Source organism: Echinops telfairi, unplaced genomic scaffold (assembly GCF_000313985.2).
Source record: "Echinops telfairi isolate 266 unplaced genomic scaffold, ASM31398v2 ScPeMD7_443;HRSCAF=831, whole genome shotgun sequence".
In the NCBI taxonomy this organism is placed as follows: domain Eukaryota; kingdom Metazoa; phylum Chordata; class Mammalia; order Afrosoricida; family Tenrecidae; genus Echinops; species Echinops telfairi.
The window spans coordinates 73555944-73581492 of NW_022104341.1; the positions used below are offsets into that span (position 1 = coordinate 73555944).

A 25549-nucleotide genomic window follows, 5' to 3' on the forward strand; every position below is an offset into this window, starting at 1 on the left:
GTCTGGAATTCCCATTCTTCACATTGATATCTACGTAATTTGTTGTGATCCACAAAGTGGAATGCCTTTGGATAGGCCATTAAAACACAAGTAACTACCGTATATATTCGAGTATAAGCTGACCCAAATATCAGCTGAAGCACCTAATTTTACCACAAAACCTGCATTAAAAATGTGCTGAAAAAACTCAGCTTATACATGAGTATATATGGTATCTTTCTTGTATTGTTTTCAGCCAAGATCTACCTGACATCAGCAGTGATATCCCTCATGCCACATCCTCTTCTGAATCAGGCTTCAATTTTTTTAAAAAAAAGTAATTTTATTGGGGGCTCATACAACTCATCACAATCCATACTTACATCCACATCAAGCACATTTGTACATTTGTTCCCATCATCATCATTCTCAAACATTTGCTTTCTACTTGAGCGCTTGTTATCAGCTCATTTTTCCCCTCCCTCCCCACCACCCTCTCTCTCATAAACCCTTGATAATTTATAAATTATTATTTTGTCATGTCTTACACTGTCCAACGTCTCCCTTCACCCACTTTTCTGTTGTTCACCTCCCAGGGAGGGAGTTATAGGTAGATCTTTGTAATTGTTCCCTCTTTCTACCCCATCTTCCCCTTGTCTTCCTGGTATCACTACTCTCATTATTGGTCTTGAGGGGTTTATCTATCCTGGATTCCGTGTTTCCAGTTCTTATCTGTACCAGTGTACATCCTCTGGTCCAGCCAGATTTTTAGGGTAGAATTTGGCTCATGATAGTGGGGGGGGGGGGGGAGGAAGCATTAAAGAACTAGAGGAAAGTTGTAAGTTTTATCATTGCTATACTGCACCCTGACTGGCTCGTCTCCTTCCCTTGACCTTTCTACAAGGGGATGTCCAGCTGCCTACAGATGGGCTTTGTTTGGGTCTCCACTCTGCACCTCCCCATCATTCACAGTGATAAGATTTTTTTGTTCTTTGATATCTGATACCCGATCCCACTGACACCTCTTGATCACACAGGCTGGTGTGCTTTCTCCATTTGGGCTTTATTGCTTCTCAGCTAGATTGCAGCTTGTTTATCTTCAAGCTTTTAAGGCCCCAGATGCTATATATTTTGATAGCTGGGCACCATCAACTTTCTTCACCACATTTGCTTATACACCGCTTCAGGCTTGAATTTCTGTTGATGTATTGCCGAAACTGTTTTTTGAGTTATCTTTAGCAAAATCCTAGTTGCATGTAATATTAGTGATAATGTTCCATCATTCCTGAATTCTGTTGAAGCATCTTTCTTTGTAACAGAAAGAAATACGGATCTACTCCAGCCAGTTGGCCAGGTAGTATCTTCTAAGTTTTTAGGCATAGACATTTAAGTGCTTGCAGTGTTATATTTGATGAAACATTGCAATGGATATGCTATCAAGACCCTTGTTTTTCACTAATGTCTTCAAGAGTGCAACTTGGGTTTCTTCTTCAAGTACCATCAGCTCTTGATCATGTTACCTGCTGAAATGGTTGTCTGTGAAGCAATTCTTTTTTGGTACATCTTCTTTTGATGCTTTCTGCATAATTCAGGGGTTTGCCCATAGAATTCTTAAATACTACAACTCAAGACATGAATTTTTTCTTCAGTTCTTCCATAACGTGAAAAGCCAACCATCCTCTTCCCTTTTGGTTTCCTAACTCCAGATCTTCGGACATTTTATTAGAATCTTACTTTCCCTTCTTGGGCCGCTCTTTGAAATCTTGTTCAGTCGTTTTTACTTCATCATTTCTTCCATCCACTTAGCTACTCTATGTTCAAAAGCCAGTTTCAGAAGTTCTGATAACTAACCACATATTAAACACTTACTAGATGTGAAGCACCAAGCTGGGTACCGCATAAAATAATTCCATGTAATCTTCAACAATGCTAAAAAGTCAGGATTGCCATTTAATAGAGGAAGAGACTCAGGAAGTACAATTATTTAAGGTGAGGTCACAGCGCCAGTTAGTAACAGAGCCAGAATTCAATGTCAACGTGGCATCATTCCAAATAGGGCTACCCAGCGGCACAATGGTTAAGGACTGGATTACTACTATCAGAAACGTTGGGGCGTTGAGCCCACCTAGAAGCACCTCAGAAGGCAGACCGGGCCATCCTCTTCCGAAAAATCACTACCTTGAAAACCCTTACGGAGTAGCTCTACTATGTACACATGGGGTCGCTATAAGTGGGTACTGACTGGACAGCAGCTAACAACACCTTTATTACAAAACTTAAGCTTTTCCCACTGCGGGATGGTGTCACTCAATACAAATGACATCAGTCTTAAATACATGAGAAAAAAAGGTCCAAAAGTTCATCTCACCCACTTGTTTGCTACTCGATACCCTATTAGAAGATAAAAAGAGAAGGGAAGCCACAAGAAGAAGAAACAGTGGTCGCCTGACCCGTTGATGGGAACAGAAGCAGGGCAGAGCTCCCATGAGTCCTCCCTTGTGACCTCTGCCAAGGTAGAACAGAGCCAGACCACATCCATACACCAGGGACACGTGTCAACTCATGACCTTCACACCAAGGCTACAGACACCACTGGCTAACTTGAAAATGTCGTATTCTTGAGATTTTTCTAGCATAAAAACTTGAACAGAAATGAATTCTATGCTACCAATAACCAAACATTGTTCTCTTTTTGTCCCCATGATTCAGTTTTCAACCCTTCTCATTATTTTTTCCCTTTAACTTGAACTTTCCCCCCTCCTTTCTCTTCTATACCCTTTCTTCTCCTAAATTCCAGAAGGTCACACTACCCACAGCTCCCTGCTTTCCAATCTCTCCCATCTCTCTCCCATCTTGGCACTCAATTTTTTCAACCTGCCAGCCTAAGAGCTTTTCCCAAAATCCAATTCCCACCTCCAAAGGCCTAACCCCTCCTTTCATCCACGCCTAGCTCCCATCTTTCCCAACCCAGATCCTTCCACACCAGCTCTGAAATCTGGCTCTCTCCATCCTATACCCAACCCTATCTGCCTCCTCTGGCCTCTCCACCACCGCACCCCACCCCACCCCTTCCCCTCTACTTCCTCCAACTCTCAGGGCTTCTCTGCCCCCAGAATTCCAGTCTCTCCAATCCTTTCTCTGTCTTCTGCCCTCAACGTTCAAAATCCCCTCCCTGAACCAGCCTCATCTCCCCCAACTTCACAATCCAAAACCCCAACTTCTCCTCCCCACCCCCCAATCTCACCTGCTCTCCTCCATACACCCCTCTAATTCCACTGTCCCCCTCCCTCCCACTGCAATCCTCCATCCTCACCTCAACTCCTACGCATTTCCCTCCGAGTCCGGCGAAACGAATCCCATCCATTCTCTTCGTCCCACTCGGGCCCAAACCCCAATTCTCACCCCGTATCGGCCCCTTGCACCCCGACCCCGCCCTCACATCCACCGCCCACACTCCTATTCGCCCACCCTCACGTCCCTCTGCCACCCCACACCCCATTCGCACCCCTTCCGTAGTCCCTCAAGTCTCCCCCTCCCCCACTCCGCCCCCTGACACCCCTCCCCCGTCCCCACTCGCAGTGCCCGGCTCCCTGACCGGCCCTGCCCGCTGCCGCCACCTACCTGTGCCCCTGCCCGGAGCACCGAGTGGCAGCTCCCCTGTAGCGGCTCCCTCCTCCCACGGCGCGGCTGAGGGGCCAGCGGCTCGGAGCTCGCGGCACAAAGCTAAAGAGGGTGGGACGAGAGAGAGTGGAAGGCGGGAGGGGGCTGGGGGCAACCTGGCGCCGTGGGACCGCGGGCCCGGCGGGGGCGGGGGAAGGGCGGGGCAGGGGAGGCGCGCTTGCGCGGGTCCCGCCGTGAGGGGCGGGGTCGGGCCTGGGGGCGGGGCCGTAGCCTGGGCCGGCGACCTGAGCGCGGAGGACGCTGAACCAGGAGAGGTGCGGTGTGCGCGTGCGTGCTCCGCGTGTCCGCGCCGACTCCCTGGGTCTTCCCGAGGCGACCGGGCAGAGCGGCGTGGGGGAGGGCAGGCCGCACGTGTCCCGGCACTTGCCTGAGGCAGGCTCTGGGGCGGGTCTGGACCGCCGGCTCGCCGGGGAAAGCCCCGCGGACGGGGTGGCGCGAGCCGGAGGGAAGGGCCTGGACCGGGGAGAACCGGCGGAGGCCGGAGGGCGTGAGGGGTGGGGCCTGGGAGCGCGGCCCGGGCGGGGCGGTCCGTGAGCCGGCCGCTAACGGGAGGCCCCGGCGAGCGGGTGACCGGGCCGGGCCGGGCTGGGCCAGCTGCGCGGGGAGTGGAGCCCGGCTGGGCGTGGCAGACGGCGGGGGGCATAATGGGGCGGAGGCTCGCGGGAGTGTCCGGGTGACGGTGGTCGAGGCCGGGCCCTCAGGCCCTCGATTGACAAGGGCCCGCTGCAAACTGGTGTGAGCCCCGGACAGTCGTTCTTTTCATTCCTCCAAGGAAAAACAACAATAGGAGTAAAAAGAAGTTAGGCCGTCGTGCTGCCGTGGTTGCCACTTAACCTACCTCGCCGGGTTTCCCCTCCCCCCCTTCCATGCGGACTCGTAGCTGCCCCACCGCACCCGGAGCAACTGTCTGCCGCCTCTTTGGTTAGCAGCCGAACACGTACCCGACCCATGCACTCCAGCACCTCGTTCTCGCTGGGAAATAGATTGCATGTTGGCTGTGAGTACATTGGCTCTACTTTGTGTAATTGGAGACAGCCTCAAAGGTACGGCTGTTTAGGTTCCTCAGAGGTCTTAAAATGGCCCCGAACTCCGACGGAAGAGTAGGCAGCACCTACTGAGGTCAGCTGGAGGTGACAAGGCTCGGGTGGAATTTCTTTTTTGCCTTAAACTTCAAAAATGAGATGCAGATTGTTCTCTATGGTGATTCTTACTGCTTGGATTCTTGTGATTAATAAAATTTCAAATGACGTTAAAGACCAAAAAAAAATGGCCCCGAACTGAGGCAAAGGGTATGAAATCAAGCACTTATATACTATATTAATGTATACATTAAGCTATCATAAAACAAATACTGTAAAATAAGTATACTGAAATATACTCTCCCAAACAGAACAGCGTATTCTGGATGTGAAGCACTGTGCTAGCATGTAGCTGGTATTACTAGTGGTATGTTTATCTTCCTTCACTGAGCTTCTCGACAAGAATCAAGCCTTTGTCTTTCATCTTTGTCTTAAGTTATATTCATGTTTGTATTACTAGCACAGTGCCTGGCACTTAGATGTTCAATAAACATTGATTAAATAAACCATCCTAACTATTCTTGATCTCAAGTACACCTTGACTTTTGGGGGGAGAGCACACTGTTGTCTCATATTGACTTGTGACCAAACCTATAAGCTACAGACATCTAGACAAAGGGTGGCCACACATTTCTGTAATGGCCAGATAATAAATATTTTAGGTTTTACAGGCCTGGTATCTCTGTCACTGCTTCACTCTTATCATTGTAGCAAGAAAGTAGCTTTACAGTATAAAAGAGTTAGGCATGTTCCAATAAAACTTCATTCATCAGCACTTTAATTTTAATTTCATGTACTTTTCATGGGTCACCACATAGTCTTTTGATGAAAAAATAGATATTTCAAAATGTACAAACTATTTGTGGGTCATGCAAAAATGGGGCAGGTCAGATTTGGCCCACCTCTGATCCAGACTATGCTATATAATTGATTTGAAGACCAGAGTATAGATCTGAAGTCTTACCTTTATTGAAAATCTTATTAATTGCAGCTATCTTTGTAGTATGTCAAGATCTTTTGGGGAACGATGTGGCCATCTGCTTTCATGAAGATGCCAGCCCAGGGAATTCTGTGAGGCAGTTCTGCTCTGTCCTAATAGAGTTGCTTTGAGTTAGAATCAATTTGACCACAGTGGGGTTTAGATCTTTTTTGAGTGACTTCTATAAAATAGTGCATTAGCTGACATCATCCCTTGATCTCATCTGTAAAACCAGCAAGCATACTTTTAGTGTCCCTAATAATGATGACAAGAATACAGGTTTTCTACAAGTTCCTTTTGTTCCAATATATATCATACTATGAGTGCAACCTTTCAGAATTTAAAGCAGGGGTCCTCAAACTTTATAAGCAGGGGGCCCGTTGGAGGGCCGGACTATAGTTTAAAAAAAAGCTATGAACAAATTCCTATGCACACTTCACGTATCTTATTTTGAATTAAACAAACGGGGCAGAAACACCCAGTGGGCCGGATAAATGTAGGCAGGCCACATGTGGCTCATGGGTCGTAATTTGAGGACGTCTGGTTTAAGGTATCCACCTAAAATACTGTCACCCTACCACGTTTCTCCCTCTAATCGGTATATTCAATATTGGGAAGCTTTGAAGCTTTGTTTAAATGTTGATAACATCTCCCTGATTGGTAGTAAGTCTATCCAACAAACCAGAAGAAATGAAACTGGTTTGGTAAAACTTGTGCATTAGTATTCCCATTATTTTTTTAAAAAAAGTTATTACTGCTGCCAATTTTATTACTTCATTGGTTGTGTGTGTGTTTGACTTTATTGTAATTTGTGTGACAATTTACAGAGTGAATTGATTTATCATTCAACAATTCATACACATTTTGATTTGTGACCTTGATTACAGACCTTGCGTGTAACAGCACACTTCCCACTCCTCCCTGTAGTTCCCATTTTCATTTGGCCGCCTGCCTATTCCTGGCTGCCTCTGAGCTTCATCCCTGAGCAAAGGCAACCCTTTTGATCTCATATGGTTGCCAGTTGTAAGGAACGCATACCTCCGGATGTCATTGTTCACCTCATATAGATCTATCAGCCGAAGGGTGAGGCACGGTTGTGTGTGTTCAGTGTCAGGCATGAGGAGACCAAGGATCATGGCCTTGGTGTTTCCAAATTTTTACGTCTTTATTGTTGACATTTTCAAGACCATAATTTTATTAATGAAATTTAATAATTGTAGAATTTTGTGGATATTTGACATCCCGATGTATCAGACTGTATTCAGGACCACACTATATTTCTCCTCTTCAAACTAAGGGTTAGCAATGTTTACCCATCTCCAGCTCTGTGATATTGACTATTAAAGGTGGTTGTAAGGCTGATCAAGGAAAAATGAAATAATATGTATTATTAATAAATAATATTAGAATGTAGACCTTTTTCCCTCACCAATTTTATTGCCCTCCCTATTAATAGTTTGTTAATTTTTTTAACTTTGGTAACGTGCAACAAAACATATAAAACAATTTACACTAAAAGACACCATTTTGGTCATTTGTGCATGTACCTTGATCTTGTATCCTGCCACTCTTCCATATTCCTCTGTCCCTGTAAGTACTCCTACTGTGGAACTTTCAGGGTTTTCAATGTACAGGATCATGTCGTCTGCAAATAGCGATAATTTCACCTCCTCCTCACCCATTTGGATCCCTTTGATGTCCTTCCGCTGTCTTATGTTGTTAGCCAGAACCTCCAGAACAATATTGAATAGAAGTGGGGACAGGGCACATCCTTGTCTTGTACATGTCCACTCAGTGACCTTGGCTGGGTTACTAATGGTATATACAAGCATCACTTCAGCCCACGTCCAAACGTCTTCACCCTTAACAGACACGCGTTTACCCTTTACGCAGCTTAGCTGGAGGTTGTGTTCTCATGACTGTTACAGATGGCTCTGACCTAAGTCACATCTCTTTTTTGTCTTTTTCTTTATTGTTTATTTTGGCCTTTTCTTACCGGCATCTTGAGGGAGCATAGTTTGTGTAGTGGGTCGCTGGTTGAGCTCTGAGGAGAAAGACGCTCCTGTGGAAAGGACCGCCTTGGGAAGCCCAGGGAGCCGCTCTGCTCTGCCCTGGGGGTCACTGGGAATCAAAATGGGCTCAAGGTCAGGAGATTTGGGGTATTGTCAGTATCTATGTCTCACCTTTGACTGTTGGAAAACTTTCCAATGTTATAAATAAGCTAAAACCCACTGCCCTCAAATTCATTTTTGCTCATAGTGACCCTGTATGTAACTCTTCACAGGAGCAGGCCAACCTCACCTTTCTCCCAAGGAGCAGCCTGGTGGGTTTTGAACTATTGACCATGCAATTAGCAGCCTAACACTTATCCCACAGTATGGCCCGGGCTCCTTAACATTTATAATTAAAAAGTACACAAATCATAAAAATGTACTCAACGATCAAGAGTCGGATGATGGCATTGTGTCAGTTACAATAATGACTCGAATTGTGGAAGATTCTGAAGCTTATCCAGAGAATGGGGATGCAGTTTCTAGTAGAAAACTAGTGAGGGTTGTCCGCATAGTCCTTCGCTGTTTTCTGTCACATGTTTGGGATGACATCTCACTGTTTCCGCAGTCACCCACTAGCTTTAGCAAAATAATCATTTTAGGTCCATGTTTCCAGGATCTGGAGACCTCCTGATTTAGTTTGAAAAAAACTTCTGCTGGTTCTGTGAGTGAACATCTGAGAACGATAACTTCAGTAAATTATACATTGCAGCATTGTTTGTAGTTTATATTACAATAAGATGTCTTTTATCCAAATACTGTTCTTTATAACTGGGACACATAGGTCAGAGACTACCTACCTGTACGTCCCCGTTTCCCCTGTTAAGTAACCACTAATAATTAAATTTCAATTTATTTGCTTTTTCTGGAGAATTCATTTCTAAGTGGTCTCATAGAACGTTCATCCATTTGTGACCAGCTTATTTCGGACAAAATAATCTGTGTGTGTGTGTGTGTGTGTGTTGGTGGTGGTGGTGGTGGTGGTATGTGTGATAGAGGAACCTTGGTGGGGTAGTAGGGAGTTACATGTTGAGCTGATAAACACAAGATCAGCATTTCAAAATCACCAGCTGCTCTGTGAGAGAAAGATAAGGCTTTCTACTCCCATAAAGAGTTACAGCTTAGAAACCCACAGAGGCTGCTCTGCCTGTCTGGTAGGCTGTTAGAATCAGAACGGACTCAATGGCAGTTTTGTATCATTTTCTTTAGTCATCTATTAATAGACAGTAGGATTGTTTCCACCTTGTAGCTGTTGTGAGCTGTGCCCCACCAGTGAACAGTGGTGTGTAAATAACTGTTTGACGCAGCTTTCAGTCCTTGTGGATAGATACCTGGAAGTGGGGTTTCTGGGCCACCTGGCCGTTCTGTGTTTTAACTTTTTGAGACGCCACCATGCTCTGACCACAGTGGTTGCTGCATTTTACAGTTGCACCAGCAGCGCATGAAGATTCCAGTTCCTCCACATCCTTGCCGAGAATTGTTGCTTTCGATTTGTTGGAAAATTACTTTTTAAAAGCTAATGCGTAGTGACTCTGACAATCAGTAGCTCTGTGCAGTGCTCTCAATTCAGTCACCATCATATCTGCTTTTTAAAACTCACACACACAAATAAAGCTGACAGGGTGTGCTTCCCGGGAGATGGCTTTGAGGTGAAGAATATTGAAAATGTTTGCCACCAATGGCCCATAACTGAGCAGTTATGTGTTCAGCCAGGACAGGAACTTAGGTTTAGCTAAGGATAAGGAAGAAATTTACCTGAAGTGTGACAAAGCAAAGTTTGACTCTTGTATTCATACAGACCAATGTGAGTCCTGGTGCTGTAACCATTGCTTTTAATACTGTGGAGACTAGTTACAATAGAACACGAACAACTCCATGTCACTAAATATAAAAGCTAAGAAGAAATGGATCATCTTCTACCAATTCTAGCTAAATGAGGAGCCCTGGTGGTGTCGTGGTTACACACTGGGCTGCTCACCACTAGGTCAGCCGCTGGCAAACACTAGCTGCTCCTGGGGAGGAAGGTGAGGCTGTCTGCTCCTGTGAAGAGATACTGTCTCGAAAACCCACAAAGGCAGTTCTGTCTTGCCCTGTGGGGTTACTCGGAGCCATCATTGACTCTGTGGCAGTGAGTTTGGTTTGGTTTGGGTTATAGATCATCAAAATAAACTCAAAAGTATGCAGTCTGAAAAGAACCATTGGTACTTGGATCAGTCAAAAATCTACCCACAAACACTTCACTAGGCTTAAAGGAACCCATAGCCCCTACTGCTCTCATTGCCACCAAGTTGATTAAAACTCTGAATGACTATAATACAGAAAAGAATTGCCGCATAGGGCTTTTCCAAGTCTGCAAGTCCTGACGGGCAGGCTGGTGAGCACCTATCTCCTGTGGAGAGGCTGGGCTGTTTGAACTCCACACCATTTCATTAGCAGACAACCACTTAACCCACTGAACCACTAGGTTTCCTTAAATAGCCACTGCCTTAGACAGATTTCCCAACAACTAGGAAAGGAGGGAAAGTCTCCGCTTTCCTGTGGGTAGTACAGTCTTGCCTCCAAAGCCAGACATGTGCTGCATTAATGGGATTTTACAGGCCAGTCTGATTTACGGACATAATCACATAAGCTAGAGAGAAAAACCAGCTAGAAATATTTAAACCTTGGACAAATCCAGAATGGATCAAGAGGAAGATCAGCTGACCAGGTACCCTATCATATCAAATAGTTCCATCCACCGTAATCAAGTTTATAATAATCTTTCCACGTGATTGTTTTTCACTTCTAAAAGGAAAAGCAAGACTGTCTTCTTTCAAGCACCAGCTCAACAAGAAAGAAAACAAATGAGGCTAAGGTGTAAATAAAATTGTTTGCCAGGTCAGTCAATAAATGCATAGATAAGCAGTCACAAAACAATTATTTTTATCCTGCAGATTTTTGCTAATTTTAGAAATATTACAACTATAAATAAAAACTGTTAAAATTAATCCACCCTTTCATGTCACTCTTGCTTGCTAACCATTTCCATAAAAATACTGAGGGCTTTTAATTTTAGCAGAAAAATGATGGCAATTATGTTAATCAAGGACTTGTTTTGAGGAGCTGAACAGGTGGCAAAAGTCCAGTCGATTTATCCTTGGACCAGCTTAGCAGTTTACGTATGTAAACAAGCATGCCAGGATCCCTCCCTTGTTGAATAGCTAGGTTGTTAAACAGAAGGTTTGCCTGGCAACACCCTTCCCGCTCTCTGCCTCTCCCAGAAGAGAAAGAGGAGAACCAGCAAGCATTCACTGTTACGTTTGTTTTGGCTTGCTCTTTTGCAGGTTAAGGGCCTTACGATGAGAAAGGTTGATCTCTGTTTGAGTTCTGAAGGGACCGAAGTGGTTTTAGCTACGTCAAGTGATGAAAAGCACCCAGCGGAAAGCATCATCGACGGGTAAGCGGTGCTCTTCCTCCTTCCGGACAGGAGCGCGCCCCTGGGGGACGGAGCCGTGTGGCACAGCAGCTAGCACTGGGAGAGAGACAGAGTCGGATGAGTGTTTGGAGAACTGGATGACCTGACAGTGTTCCCTCAGCACAGCTCTTGCGCGCATCCAGTTGGTTTAGTTGGTGTTGAGCCTTCTGTTGTTGTAATCCCTAAATGATCTCTTCATGCAAACAGCGTTTTCCCCGCCAAGAAGTGGTTTAGCAAGGCAAGCACCCAAACATTTTATGAGACGGTAAATATGAGTGTCTGGTTAGGGTCTTATTGGGGGGTGTCTTTGTCAAAGCAATGTCATGTAAACAGGAGTGAGTGTAAGGATGTGACTCTGTCTTTACTACCTGTTTCCTTACTGGAGCTAACCTCCATCTCTGCTGCAGGGAGTGCTTCGCTTCCCGATACCCTGCATGGTTGCGTGCAGCTCAGCTTCTTGATGCCATTCCAGTTTCTGCTCTTCACTGTGCTGGCGCTTCTTCTACGCAGAGATGCGGATCATTCGTAGACTCTTAAAGTCCAAGAAAGAGTAGTTAATGGGAGAACCTTTTTTGTCCCTAGTTCTGTGGTTTACACATTGGGCTGCTATTTGCAAGGTCAGCAGTTTGAACCCACCAGCTCTTCCTCGGGAAAAAGATGAGACTTTCTACTCCTGTAAAGATTACAGCCTCAGGGATAACTCTACTGTGCCCTAGAGAGTTGCCATCAGTTGCAAACAACTCGATGGCAGTGCTTTTTATTTTATTTTATTTTTTATTGTTCTCTTGATTTCTTTTTCTTGGTATCTGTACAATGACCAGAGTTTGGCTCCTAAAATCATTTACTTTTAGAACTGGAGGAGTTAGAGTTCATCCAGTCGAAACCCTTCCATTTAGACTTGTGGTAAGAGAGATCCAAATAGGTTAAGTGCTAGTTTGAACTAGTGAAAGCAAAGCAAGTTGTACTACAAGCAGCTTGTGATTTTGTGTGTTCTATCATGAAGCTTATGGTCTGGATAGAGTTCTAGCAACTCGACCTCTTCCTTTAAGCCAGTTGTTATCTCTCTGGCGTTCGCCCTGTCTCTCTCAGGTAAGTCTAGCTTATCACTTTGATGGATTCCCACTGCATTTGGCATATACATCTCTATTATCTTATTTACCCCTTTAGAGTGTAATTTTAATGTTTATCTCCTCTTACAATTATGAATTCCTAGGAGACAAAAAAGGTTGTGGCTTGTTCACTTTTTGCTCTGTAGTGTCTTAAATTTTTGTGAGTTCAGTTGAATTAGGTTGGTTGAATTCCACTAATAGATATTGGCAGAGCATGTATGAAGGTAAGTAAAAAATTACTGCTCCTGAGGTTCTAAGGGCTTACTTATTCCAAATAAGACACATTTCAGCGTGACTGTGATCAGTGGATGGTGGCAGACAGGCTCTCTCACTGGTACACTGGTCTTCGTCTCATCTGGGTGCTTTCAAAATAAAAGTGCTGTTGGAACAGTGGCTTCCGGGGAGGTCTGCTGAAACAGTTAAATTCGACTCAGAGAGGTCAGCCGAGGTTATTGTGACTACATTTGAAATTCCAAAGGGGTGATCTTGATGGATTTTCTTGAAGGACACAGGACAATCATGGGGCTTTTGATGAAGAGGTTTAAGGAAACAAAACTGCAGTGGTGAAAAGAGGCCAGGAAAGTTGTGCTGAGGATTTTTTCCCCTGTGACAACGATGTGCCTGCTCATTCTTCAAGGGTAGCCGGGGCTGCCCCATGACAGTTGCATTGGGAGCTTTACCTCACCTGTCCTTCAGCCCAGATCTTGCCCCTTCACATGGCTTCTTGTTCCCCAAACTCAAAGAACATTGAAAGGGAACCTGATTTGCATCCTCAAGGATGCCAGACTGCCATTTTCACTAGTGTGTACATCAGAGCACAGGGCCTTTTGGGGGAAAGTTCAACAGATGAAAACACAGCCTTCAGAAGTATGTGGGCCAAGATATGTTGAGAAACAACAACTTCACATTTTGATGTTTTTGTTTAGTAAAAAATTCCATAATTTTGCACCAGTGCTTTTTATTTACCTTCTTGTGTGTGTGTGTGTGTGCATAGAACTTATCAAGTTGTAGATGCCATTGCATTTCATCCTCACCGTAAGCTTAAAGGATGAGTCCCACAACTCCTTTGCGAAATAGGAACAGGATAAACAAGTGAAAATTACTTTTTCAAAATTACACAAATAAGCAAGCTGCAGAATCAAGACTATCACACAGATCTTCTAACTTCTAGTTAAGGGTTCTTTGTATTAATGCACATCCAAGATTTGTTTGATTAGTTATTTTATCATCTTACTTTTTTCCTGTACCTGTTAATCCTTACTTTTTTCACGAAGGTGAAATTCAGCTACTTATTCCAATCTGCCATGGAGGGGAAAAACGAATATGGAAACTGCTGTACAGTTACACACAAGGCCATAGCGACTCACCTCAAATCGTTTGCCAGAAATAGACATCTTTCCAGAAATGTCTCCGTCTTTTCCTGGAGAGAGAGCAGTTTTCCAAGGCCAGGGCACCTTACCTTGCACGCGTTTTCTGGTGACCTTCTTTTAAAGAAAGAACTTTACCCATCGTTAGAATTAGTTATTATCTGTAGCAAGCCATAGTTTAGGTTTTCTCGCAACGTATTATGAATGAGGGCATACACAATATTTGTTAAAATAGGCAAAAACCTTAATACAGAAATCCATGTGGAATAAAAGTAGTTCCAGTTCTGATAACTGAGCAGAGCACATCAGAGACTTTTAAACTCTGTGCGTAGTTTCAACAAAGGCAATTAGATTGTATAGGGTAGACATTAAAAATTATTCTCTGCTTTCAAGTTGGTTTATCTAAATGGAAATAACCATAGAGTTATTTGGAGAAAGCAGTGCTATAAATTTGCCCCTACTGGCTAGTAAGCATGGTTGAGCTTTCAATTTACTGAGAAATGAGAGCGAAGGAAATGGTTGCATGTCTACACCTCCTTCCTTTGCCCCTGATGTTTAGTGTGTCAATAGAAGAGCAGAGCAGAGGCTCTGTCTTTGGAAGTGAGGCCCAGCAATGTGCTTCCAGAAGGTCACAGCCATGGAAAACCCTGTGGAGTGCAGTCCTGCTCTGAAACACATGGCATCTCCCTGGGAATCGACAAAGCAGATGCTTGCTGTCCTGGGGGTGGGGAGTACAGGAGAGAATAGGTCCTTTTGACGTAGATTAGTAGATTAGAAAAATACTAGATTTAGAATTAAAGTTCATGGGTTAAGTGAAGTAGGAGCCCTGATGGCATACTGGTTACTCCTTGGAATGTAAACTACAAAATCAATAGTTCAAAACCAACCAGCTGCTTTTGCATGAGAAAGATGAGGTTTTCTACTCTAATAAGGAGCGACTGTGTGGGAAACCCATAGGGGCAGTGGGTGGACTCAGTGGCAGTGAGAGGATAAGTGAACTCCACATGCATTTGTGTTACCTTGAGACAGTTTACCTCTTTGAGCCTCAGGGTCCTGGTCTGACAGTCTACCCACCTAACATTGCTGTGGAAAAAATTGATTTGACCCAATGGATGTGAAAGATTGTTAGCCTTAAAGCAACATTTAGAAGAAAGCGTTTGATAATTTCACTATAACTAATTGTAGGATTGAGTTATCTGTCATTGCAAAACCCAAGTGTGTTTCCACATATTATTTGATGCTGTCATTTACTGAAAAAGCCCAAAGAAAAACATAGAATAATTAATATTTATTTAATACATTTAAATAGGTAAAGTTTAAAACCATATAAATATAAACAAAAGGAATTATAAAATATTACATGTAGTATAAAAGACACAGATTTTGCATCAGGAGACCTAGCCTCTGTTTTTTAAAACTTTTACTGAGATGGAATTCGCATACTATATAATTTACCTATTTAATGTGCCCTCCTTACAACTATTCTTGATAGGATTGAACTATTGAGTTGTATGATATTTGGATTATGTCCCAATAAAACCGTTTATTTAAAAAAAAGCTCATGGGAAAAATACCTAAATAAGACTAGCTAGCTAGATAAGATAGCCCTCCCTCTTCAGTGACTTCCAGTGTATTCACAGTTATACAACAAGCACATCAATTTTAGAATATTTTTAACACCTGAAAATAAACCTGGCATTTTTTCAGTAGTCACCCCATCCTTCTGTCCCCACCAGCCGTGGCTGATCCCTGTACCACGTACTTTTGGGCTCTGTAGTATTGCCGGTTCTGGACACTTCACGTAAATGGAACTGTACAATTTGTGGTCTTTTGGAATTAACTTCTTTTGCTGAGTCGGGGTGGGGTCCTGAAAAAGGACCTACAAACTAATGACTTCAGGGACATATAATGTAAAACAGTCTAACATATATGATTTGCATTTCCTGATAAGAGATTAAGAAAATAAATGTTTGGATATATAATGACTGAAATTTCCCAGTTTTATTGAACAAAAAACTGCCAGAAATTCAGAAAACCTCAAGCTGATGATATGATATATGATATGATATGATACATACAGATGATACCATACATAGACATAATATGAAAGCTAAACTGCTGAAAAATAAAAATAAAGGGGAAAAAAACCTCAAAAACACTTAAAGGAAAGAACATGTTACATGAGTACAGCGGACTTTATATAAGAAAGAATCGAAGCTAAGACAGTATATTAGTCTAGGTACTTTAGAGAAACAAATCCACAGCAACTCATGTATAAGAGAGCTTTATGTAAAGAAAATGTGCATCACGAAAACATCCCAACCCAGTGCTGCCCAAGCCCACAAGTCCAACATTAACCCATTAACCCAACACCAGTCCACAAAGTCCTCCACCTCACAAAACAGAGGCAATGATGCCGACTGCAGAAGGAAAGCTGAGTCAGTGAACGAATAAGCATCTCAGCACTAGCAGGGGTCTCCACACGGCTGCTCCAGCACCCAGGGCTGCATCGGGATAGGTCCATGTAGCTTCTCCTTGGGGATGTCTTATAGGAAGTCAATCTTGCAAGCTGAAGCAGGGAACTGCTAAGGCAGCTGCACCCTAGTGCAACCATCACAAAGCAAGACACCCGAGAACTAGAAAGGCGAGGCTCACCACCCATTTATCCCTCTGCCTTTCAATTAGCCCCACATGATTATCGGCTAGGTTGGCACAATTAACTAACTCAGACAGAAAAAATTTAATACTAAAAAAAAGAAATGAAAGGAGACAATTGTCAACCCAGAGTCACAAACTAGGGTAAATTAAAGCTATTTTATTCACCACAAGTGAATCCTACAGAGGATGCTAAAGGAAGTTCTTTAGGTTGAAGATATGCAGTAATACTAGGTGGAAACTAACATCTCTCGGAAGCAGTTCAGAGGATCTTAAATGGTACATTTGGGGGCTTTATATAAAAAAAGCTACCTTCAGTCATTGGTCAGTTTGCCATATTGTGTTTTGCATATTGCTATGCCGGAAGCAATCCCAGCAGGATTTAAAATAGCAGCAGCAGCACCCATGGTGAAGAGGTTTCAGGGCAACTTCCACACTAAAACACGAAATGAGGACCTGATTATCTAATTCTAAAAATATTGAGCCAATAGTATTAAATAAGGGAAAAGACCAAGCTACACTGAAAGCAATGGTGAAAAGACTCCAGGAATTGCTAAAACGCTAATTGACATGTTTCAACAAAAGGATACAATGCTACTTATCTACTCCAAGAAATTTAGAAAACTACCTGGCCAGTCAACTAATTGACCCAAAGAGACCCAAATTTGTGTCCATTTCAAAAGAAAGATGATCCAGCAGAATGGGGAAGTCATTGTTATTACATACAAGTAAAATTTTGCTGAAGGTAATGCAAAAGTGTTTGCTGCAGTACATTCACAGAGAACTGCCTGAAGTTCCATCTGGTCTCAGAAGAGGGTGTGGAGCAAGGGATATATGACTATTGAGATGGGCTGGATCTTGGCTTGAAAGCCTAGGGTTCCAGAAAGAATTCTGCCGTGTGGATTGCAATAGATTATGGAAAACATTTGTTATCTTCACATTGTGAAGAGTAAGATTTTCAGAACACTCCATTGTGCTCATGCAGAACCTGGACATAAAGAGGCAGTTGTTCAAATTGAACATGGGGGATTAAAGTTCATGGTTTAAAATCAGAAAAGGTATGCACTTAGGTTGTATCCTTTCATGGTACTTGTTAACTCTGTATGCTGAGCAGATGGTTCAAGAAGCTAGACTATATGAAGAACAGCACATCACCAGGATTGGAGGAATACTCATTAACAATATGCCACGTCACAGCTTTGCTTTAAAGGGAGAACAATTCAATGCACTGTTGAATGATGAAGATCAAAACCTTCAGCCTTAAGTATGGCTTACACTTCAACATAAAGAATACAAAAACTCTTACAACAGGGCCAGTAAGCAGTATGATTGAGGCTGTCAAGAATGTCATCATACATGGATCCACAATCAACGCCCGTGGGAGTAGCGATTGAGATCAAACCGTGTATTGCATTAGGCATAATCTGCTGCAGAAGACTTCATGAAAGGGTTAAGAAGCACAGATATTACTTTGAGGATTAAGAAGTGTCTGATACAAGCTATGGTATTTTCAGTCACCTCATATGCATGTGTGTTAGTCTAGGTAGACCAGAGAAACAAATTCATAGACACTCGTGTATACGAAAGAGCTTTATATACAAGAGCAATTGAATATTGAGAAAACAGCTCAGCCCAGATCAAGTCCATAAGTCCGATATTAGCCCATATGTCTGATACCAATCTATAAATTCCTCTTCAGACCCACAAAATACATGTAACGATGCCGAATGCAGGACGATCACAGGCCAGTGGGTTGAAAGTCTTGTGGGTCCAGTGGCAGTAGACACATCTAGCACTGGTGTGGGTCTCCACATGCCTCCTTTAGCTCCAGGGCTCTGGCGGCATCAGTGTAGCTTCATCAGGCTCTTTTTCAGTAATGTCTCACAGGGAGTGAGTGTGTATCCCACCTCCAATGAGCTGTTTATCTCCTTAGCACCTCTAAATGAGATCGTCAAGCTGCAACCTGATTGACAGGCTAGATTCCACCCCTCCACAAGATGACACCACATTATATAACTACCACAGCATGTAAAAGCTGGATAATGAATTAGATCCAAGAACCGATACCTTTGGGTTATGATGTTTGGGAAGAATATTAAATATAGCATGGACTGCAAGGTCAGCAGTTCAAAAACCCCAGCCGCTCCTAGGGAAAGGATGGGGCTTTCTACTCCTGTAAAGAGTTACAGTCTTGAAAACTCATCGTCACGTTTACATTCAACAATCTGTACTCATTTTGTTTCAATTCGTCTATTTCAGTCCCATCAATGTCCTACACGTACCCACCCTCAATGTCTCCTGTCTCCATTCCTCTTCTTTCTAGCCCTCGTCTGCCCTTGGGCAAATGCTGTCCTGTGATGCAAGGTGGTTGAGTACTCTCTCAAGCGGTCAGGTGAGGGGGGGTGTTAGAGTTTCAGTTCCAGATCTTCAGGGTGACTTCCTTAGGGTTTAGGAAAGTCCAACTCCACGCCAGTCCCGGGCCAATTGCCCCATACTCTTAAAAAACGCCAAACTTGGCTCAATTCCTAATCATAGAAACAGAATAGAACTGCCCCTGTGGGTTTCAATAGCTGGACAGCCTAGAGGAGTAGAAAACCGTGTCTTTCGCCCATGGAACAGCTAGTAGTTTTGAACTGCTGACTTTGCAGTTAGCAGTTCAACATGTAACCCACTACACCGCCAAGAACTGCCAATACTTAAGTCCCTCAAATCTGCCCCTACCCCTTCATCGATGACCTCCACAATTCTAAGTTCCACATCTAGGTCCTTGACCCTTCCCAAGCTCATGGGCTCCTCCCCACTCCTCTGCAAATGGATGTCCAGTTTTGTCAGCACTACTTGCCAAAGATACTGTCTCTTCCCTATTCAATGTACCTGGTCCCCTGTCAAAGATCCACTGTTTATTGGTAGATGGATCCATTCTTGGACTTTGAACTCTGTTCCATCTGCCCATGTACCCATGGCTGCATCAGTACCAAGCTGTTGTGACCACCATGGCTGTGTAGGTTCTGAGATCCAGACGTGAGAGGCCTCTACTTTGCTCTTCCTCCCTAACACTGCCCATCTATCTATCTCGCCCCGTCCCCCCGAATTCCCAACCGGCCCCCCACCCTAAAGTTGGGGAGTATTAGCTTTCCCACTTCCTCAAAGAATGCCATTGGACTCTAGCTCGGGACTGTACCACATCTATAGGACTGCCCTGGTAGCAATGATACTCTCACAATGCCAAGCTTTCAAATCCATGAGCATAGCACCCACTATTTTTTTTTATAACATTTTTATTAGGGGCTCATACAACTGTTATCCCAATCCATACACACATCAATTGTGTAAAGCGCATTTGTACATCGTTTCTCAAAACATTTTCTCTCCATTGAAACCCCCAACATTAGGTCCTCATTTTTCCCCTCCCTCCCCGCTCCCCCCTCCCGCATGAGCCCCTGATAGTTTATAAATGGGTATTTTGTCATATCTTGCCCTGTCCGACGTCTCCCTTCATCCACTTTTCGGTTGTCTGTCCCCCAGGGAGGAGGTCACACACAGTTCCATGTAATCGGTTCCCTCCTTCCTACCCATTCTCCCTTTACCCTCCCTGTTTCGCCACTCACACCACTGGTCCTATAGGGCTCATCTGTCCCGGATTCCCTGTATTTCCAGTTCCCATCTATACCAGTAGCACCCACTATTTTATCATGCAGGTCCCTCTGGTTTCCTGCAACGGTGTCTGCCGTTCTCCTTGCACACATTGCCCCTTCTCTCTGGGGATGGTTATACCCATTCCCAAGTATCCCATCCTTTGAGGGGCAACTGTAAATGGTTTTGTCTTTTTGATTTCCCTTTCAGAACTCTCCCGGTTAACATAAAGGAATCCAGCTTGCATGTTGACCTTATATACCCTTCCACTTTGACAAATCTTTCCATTAATTCTTTGAGATTTTCTATTTGTAAGATCCTATCATTTGCAAGTAGAGAGAGTTTCACTTCTCTACCCATTTGGATGCCCTGTAGCTCTAGCTAAGACATAACATACCAGTGCATCTGGATTGCATGTTTGATCATTTTCAGATGGAAGAGGTTGTCAAAATACTAATTTTCTTCATCTTTGTCATTAGTGGTGGTTGTGTAAATCTGAAGAGTTTCATGAACTGACCCTCCTTGTAGGTGGAGTGGGGGGGGGGTACTGTCCTATCACTGACATTGGGGCACTTCTAGAGAGATCCAGCAAGGGGTTTCATACAGTAAAAGTGATGCCATTCTTCTCCAACTCATCTTCTTCATCCCAGCATAGTAGACTAGATCATTATCTAATTCAAAACTGCCAATACCAGTCCAGTTTAACTCACTAGTGCCTAGCATATTGATCATTATGTGTTCTATTTCATTTTTGACAGCCTCCAATTTTCCTAGATTCGTGCTTTGTTCATTACATTCTCTGTTCATTCATGAAAGTCTGCTAGAGTTTCTTCTCGTTTTGAGTTGTGCCACTTCAGCAAGCGAAGGTGCCGGAAGCTCTGCTCTACTCATGTCAGTAAAGTCAGCTCCACTTTGAGGAGGCAACTCTTCCCCAGTTTGTGCTTCCAACCTAAGTTGCTCACCTAGGGCACTAACCCAGGCAATGTCCTGCTGCAATGCATAAGGTTTTCGACGGCCACTTTTCTCAGGAGTAGATCACCAGACCCTCATCCCTCCTCTGTCTCAGGCCGGAAGCTCCACTGTAACCTGTCCACCCACCATAGATGGCCCTCTGGGTATTTGAAATACTGGAGGCACAGCGCCCAGCATCATAGCAACACACAGCCTCCGTAGAATGACAACCAGGCTAAAGACTGGTGGTGTAAGAAGATAGTGATCATTTGATTTAAAAGATACTTGTTCATTAAAATGTTGTGGTGAAAAACATAAAATTAAATTAAATGTCGTGGGGGTGATTATTTAAAAATTCAGGATTAAACATTTATATTTGGCTTTTCTTTTCCCATTGTAAAATTCACAATAGGAATCCAAGAACATTTTGGACCACCACAGGGATGTTTCCCCAGGAGTTCATTATTTGCTTTCACAAGCACGTGAGGATTGAAAAGCTTACAATACAAAGCTACTTTGGTAAGAAACCATATATTAATTTTCATCATATTTTAGGCAGAGAGCTTATCTGTAAACTTTTGGCAAAACACTGGTGTTTCTTTACAGCCTGGAGACCAGTTTTCATGCTGGAGTTGAGGTTAGGGAATATGGATTAAGGGCTTTAAGCACAGTTAGCCACAGAAACTGCACATTTGAAACTCTTCCAAAGTATATAATAATTTCCTCACAGTTTACTATGTGAAAAAGTCTGTGGTCAATGACTTGATTATGAGCATCAGGAGCCCACTTTCCGGAACACTAGATTCCATGATCTCTCGATTCCAGAGCCATTTGGTCTGGGATGCCCTGTCAAGTTGTGCCTGGAAATCTGATCACTTGGATTATTCACGTTAGATAGCTTTGATTCTCCTTTTACTAATGGCATTTTCTAAAGGACTAGGAGAAGAATCTACCATCCAAATATCATTGTAATGATGTCTTATGCTTACTTAAGGAGAAAGTATACCAGACAAAATCCCCTCAGGAAACAAAATACATCCTAGATGGCTCTAATTGTAACGAGGGGACTACTCACAAAATGGGGGTGGGGTGGGTGGGTTAAGGGAACCAACACAGGATGGTGAGACACCCTGAAGCTGACCCAGTAGGAAACCATTACTTAACAGCCCTGGGACCAGGGAAGGAAATGATGTTCCTAGAGACCAGTGAGATTCAGAGAGTGTGGTGCCGGGCCTGCCCAGCAGGAGCTGTCGTTAAGAGGGGACATAACCACTGTCAGGCTTGCACTGAAACAGAGAGGGAGAAGAGTAAAAACTTCCCACTGCCCTCCAGTCTCCTCCCAGTGCCTCCCATTGGCCAGGAGCCAACAGACAAGTGAACCCAGATGACATAGTCCGCAGGGGTCTGCCTGCCAGGGTGCAGAATAAGACAGATGGGGACTTAAGGTGGCAGGGGCAATGGAGACATACCAGTATAAATGAAGATGACCGCATTCCTAGTTTACTAATTATTGTAGAAACTTTCCAGTCAGGTAGACTCTGTGAATTTCACTCTAAGCGTTTACTAACTGTATGTTATTCAACAAGTGGGCCTGACTTTCCTAAGCCTGTTTCCTCATCAGGAAAATTAGCTCAAAATATCTCTCTAATAAGATTGTTGTTGAGTTAATGAATAAATATGCCTCATTCATAGTAGGTTCTTCATAGTGGTTTATGACCAGGACTGTTGGTATTACTGCTGTTATTACCAGTATACAATAATCTAGGTGGTACCAGATTCAACAAGGCTCTGTTATGTCTCTGTTGTATGGTTGCACACATTTGTAAGATTACAATCACACAAGACTGCATTTACCAAAAAGCACAGGACAAGTGAGTCATTTCCCGAATGTAGCTTCCCTGATCCCAGAATTGTGTAGTCCCACCAGCACAGACGAGTTTCAAGGACATGAACAAGGAATCTCGTAGACAATTAACACCTCATTTACATTGTTTAATTGCAATGTCAGTGCGCACCCTGAGGATTGAAAAGAGCACGTCGAAGGAACCAGCTGACTTTGAGCCGTGGATTGAAAGAGGTGAGTGCTTCCCTGCATTGTTTTGAACGTGACGGAGCAGAGACTTGTCCTTTGACTCTGCATTTCCAGTTAGCCTGTATTTTAGTGTGTGGGGGGTGGGGGATGGGAGAATGGATGATCCTGGTAACAGGTTGCTTGTGTCAGTTACTGTGGGATGGAGGCCCACTCAGGGTAACCGGTGTGTGCGGTACAGAACTGCTCCACTGGGTTGTCATGGCTGTGGCATTTCAGGAGCAGCTGGCTAGCCCTTTTCCAAGGCTCTTCTGGATTGGTTCACAGCTTGCAGTATGTAACTGTCTGCACCGCCCACGGACACCTACAGCACATTTATTAGAAACCCCAAACCCACTGCCATTGAGTCCACTCCTACTCCTCACCGCCGCCGTAGAAGGGCTTCCCAAGGCTGCGAGTCTTTACAGGAGCAGACAGCCTCCTGGCCCACTGAGAGCTGCCCTTCATTGAAGAAGGAAGGGGTGTGCTCTCCCCAACGAAGAAACTCTAGGCTTTGCCTACATCCTTCCTGATCCCGATCCCGAGTTAACACTGTTTATCCTCATCCTGAGTTGTACCCTTTGCTTCCTTTAAAAATTGCTTAACTGTACATATGGTTGGTGAGTTCTGTGTGACCGTTGCAATGGATTATCAAACCCAGCAGACTAGTTAGGGACTGCTCCTGGAGGGGTGGCTGGTCTCAGAATTGGTAAAAAGTTAGGACAGTAGAGAGATGTCTACTCACCACTCCATACGGATCAGCTTTGGCCTGCTCCTGGTCCTGGTCCACCCTGAGGTTCAACAAATGACAACACTACTACTACTATCATTTTACAGGATGATAATAGTATTGTGGTTATATGAGAAAATATCCATGTGTTTTAGAAACAATCAAGTATTTCGAAGTGAACTATCATGGCATCTCAGACTTGCTTTAAAAGAATCAAAACAAACAAACAAACAAACAACCCACTGAGTTGATTCCAACTCATAGCAACCATATCTAGCAGTGGCTCCCAGCCTTTCTAATGCCACAACCCTTCAATACGGTTCCTCATGTTGTAGTGACCCCCAACCATAAAATTATTTTCTTTTTTTTCTTTCTTTTTTTTTGTATCCAAAATGGGTTTATTAGAATGGCTTTCCACTCATCTCGATTCAGGGTCTTTTAGTGCTGCTTCCGTCTGAAGGAGCATCCTTCTGTGAGCCTTGCTTTTCCTCCTGTAGACTGACAGAGAACAGTGGATTAGCCAACACATAAAACGACTGTTTGTGCCTGGCTGAAGACCGTGGTGATGTTATAGCAGCCTGGGCATTTGACATCCGTGAAGTAGGAATCGGGGCTCTGCACCAGGTGCTTCTTCCTGTGTTTTCTCTTCTCCTCTTCGGGAGAGGGATGGAGGAGATCATTTGCGAAAGGCATGATCGCTGGGCGGTCGTCAGCGCCGGAAAAGCTCTTTTTTTTTTTTAAGTTGGATATTTTTTTATACTGCCTTTTAATTATTTTTAAAATCACTTTATTAGGGGCTCATACAACTCTTATCACAATCCATACATATATCAATTGTGTAAAGTACATTTATACATTCATTGCCCTCATCATTCTCAAAACATTTGCTGTCCACGTAAGCCCTGGCAACAGCTCCTCATTTCCCCCCCCGTCCCTCCCCACTCCCCCCTCCCTCATGACCCTTTCATAATTTATAAATTATTATTTTGTCATACCTTATACTGTCCGACATCCCCCTTCACCCACTTTTCTATTGTCCGTCCACCAGAGAGGAGGTTATATGTAGATCCTTGTAATCAGTTCCACCTTTCCACCCTACCCTCCCTCCACCCTTCCGGTATCGCCACTCACACCACTGGTCCCGAAGGGATCATCCACCCTGGATTCCCTTTGTTTCCAGTTCCTATCTGTACCAGTGTATATCCTCTGGTCTAGCCATATTTGTATGGTAGAATTGGGATCATGATAGTGGGGGAGAGGAAGCATTTAGGAACTAGAGGACAGTTGTATGTTTCATCATTGCTACACTGGATCCTGACTTGCTCGTCTCTTCTCCGCTACTCTTCCATGAGGGGATGTCCAATTGCCTACAAATGGGCTTTGGGTCTCCACTCGCACTCCCCCTCATTCACAATGATATGATTTTTTGTTCTGATAATGCCTGATACCTGATCCCATAGACACCTCATGATTGCACAGGCTGGTGTGCTGCTTCCATGTGGGTTTTATTGCTTCTTAGCTAGATGGCTGCTTGTTTACCTTCAAGCCTTTAAGACCCCAGATGCTATAGTTTTTGATAGCCGGGCATCAGCTTTCTTCACCATATTTGTTTATGCACCCACTTTGTCTTCAGTGGTCGTGTCAGGAAGGTGAGCATCATAGAATGCCAATTTAATAGAACAAAGTATTCTTGCATTGAGGGAATACTTGAGTAGAAGCCCAATGTCCATCTGCTACCTTAATACTAAACCTATACATATGTGCACATAGATCTATTTCCTCATTCTCATATATAAATATATTTACATATGCA

At 43.8% G+C, this 25549-nt stretch overlaps 3 protein-coding genes and 1 pseudogene across 5 annotated transcripts in view; 1 reads left to right on the forward strand and 3 right to left on the reverse strand.

The window, feature by feature from the left end:
- Window positions 1-3739, reverse strand: part of LRRC42 (leucine rich repeat containing 42) — a 24821-nt gene extending 21082 nt beyond the window's left edge. Inside the window, exon 1 of one of the 2 annotated variants that reach the window (XM_004699405.3) lies at window positions 3601-3739. The gene's annotated coding sequence lies outside the window, so the exon portion shown is untranslated. Of the gene's footprint in view, window positions 1-3292; window positions 3351-3600 lie in introns of those variants that run through there. The other variant, XM_045291960.1, reaches the window with a different exon arrangement.
- On the reverse strand, window positions 3703-4528 carry LOC105978302 (vegetative cell wall protein gp1-like). The gene is made up of 2 exons (XM_013003841.1): window positions 4499-4528; window positions 3703-4383 (listed from the first exon to the last, which is right to left on the reverse strand). The coding sequence occupies exons 1-2, from the start codon at window positions 4526-4528 to the stop codon at window positions 3703-3705; spliced, it is 711 nt and encodes a 236-aa protein (XP_012859295.1).
- The window catches only part of HSPB11 (heat shock protein family B (small) member 11), a 27431-nt gene continuing 5749 nt past the window's right edge, over window positions 3868-25549 (forward strand). Inside the window, exons 1-4 of one of the 2 annotated variants that reach the window (XM_004699651.2) lie at window positions 3868-3914; window positions 11093-11205; window positions 21351-21457; window positions 22947-23015. In XM_004699651.2, coding sequence (XP_004699708.1) covers window positions 11108-11205; window positions 21351-21457; window positions 22947-23015 — 274 coding nt within the window. In that variant the 5' untranslated portion in view covers window positions 3868-3914; window positions 11093-11107. Of the gene's footprint in view, window positions 3915-4344; window positions 4658-11092; window positions 11206-21350; window positions 21458-22946; window positions 23016-25549 lie in introns of those variants that run through there. The other variant, XM_045292159.1, reaches the window with a different exon arrangement.
- On the reverse strand, window positions 24138-24429 carry LOC105978318 (annotated as a pseudogene).

Bases quoted from the DNA above. Each gene is read 5' to 3' on its own strand.
- LOC105978302 (XM_013003841.1), bottom strand. From the start codon at position 4,528: ATGGAAGGGGGGGAGGGGAAACCCGGCGAG. The intron at 4,384-4,498 runs GTAGGTTAAGTG...ACCAGTTTGCAG, and splicing joins GGGAGGGGAAACCCGGCGAG to CGGGCCCTTGTCAATCGAGG.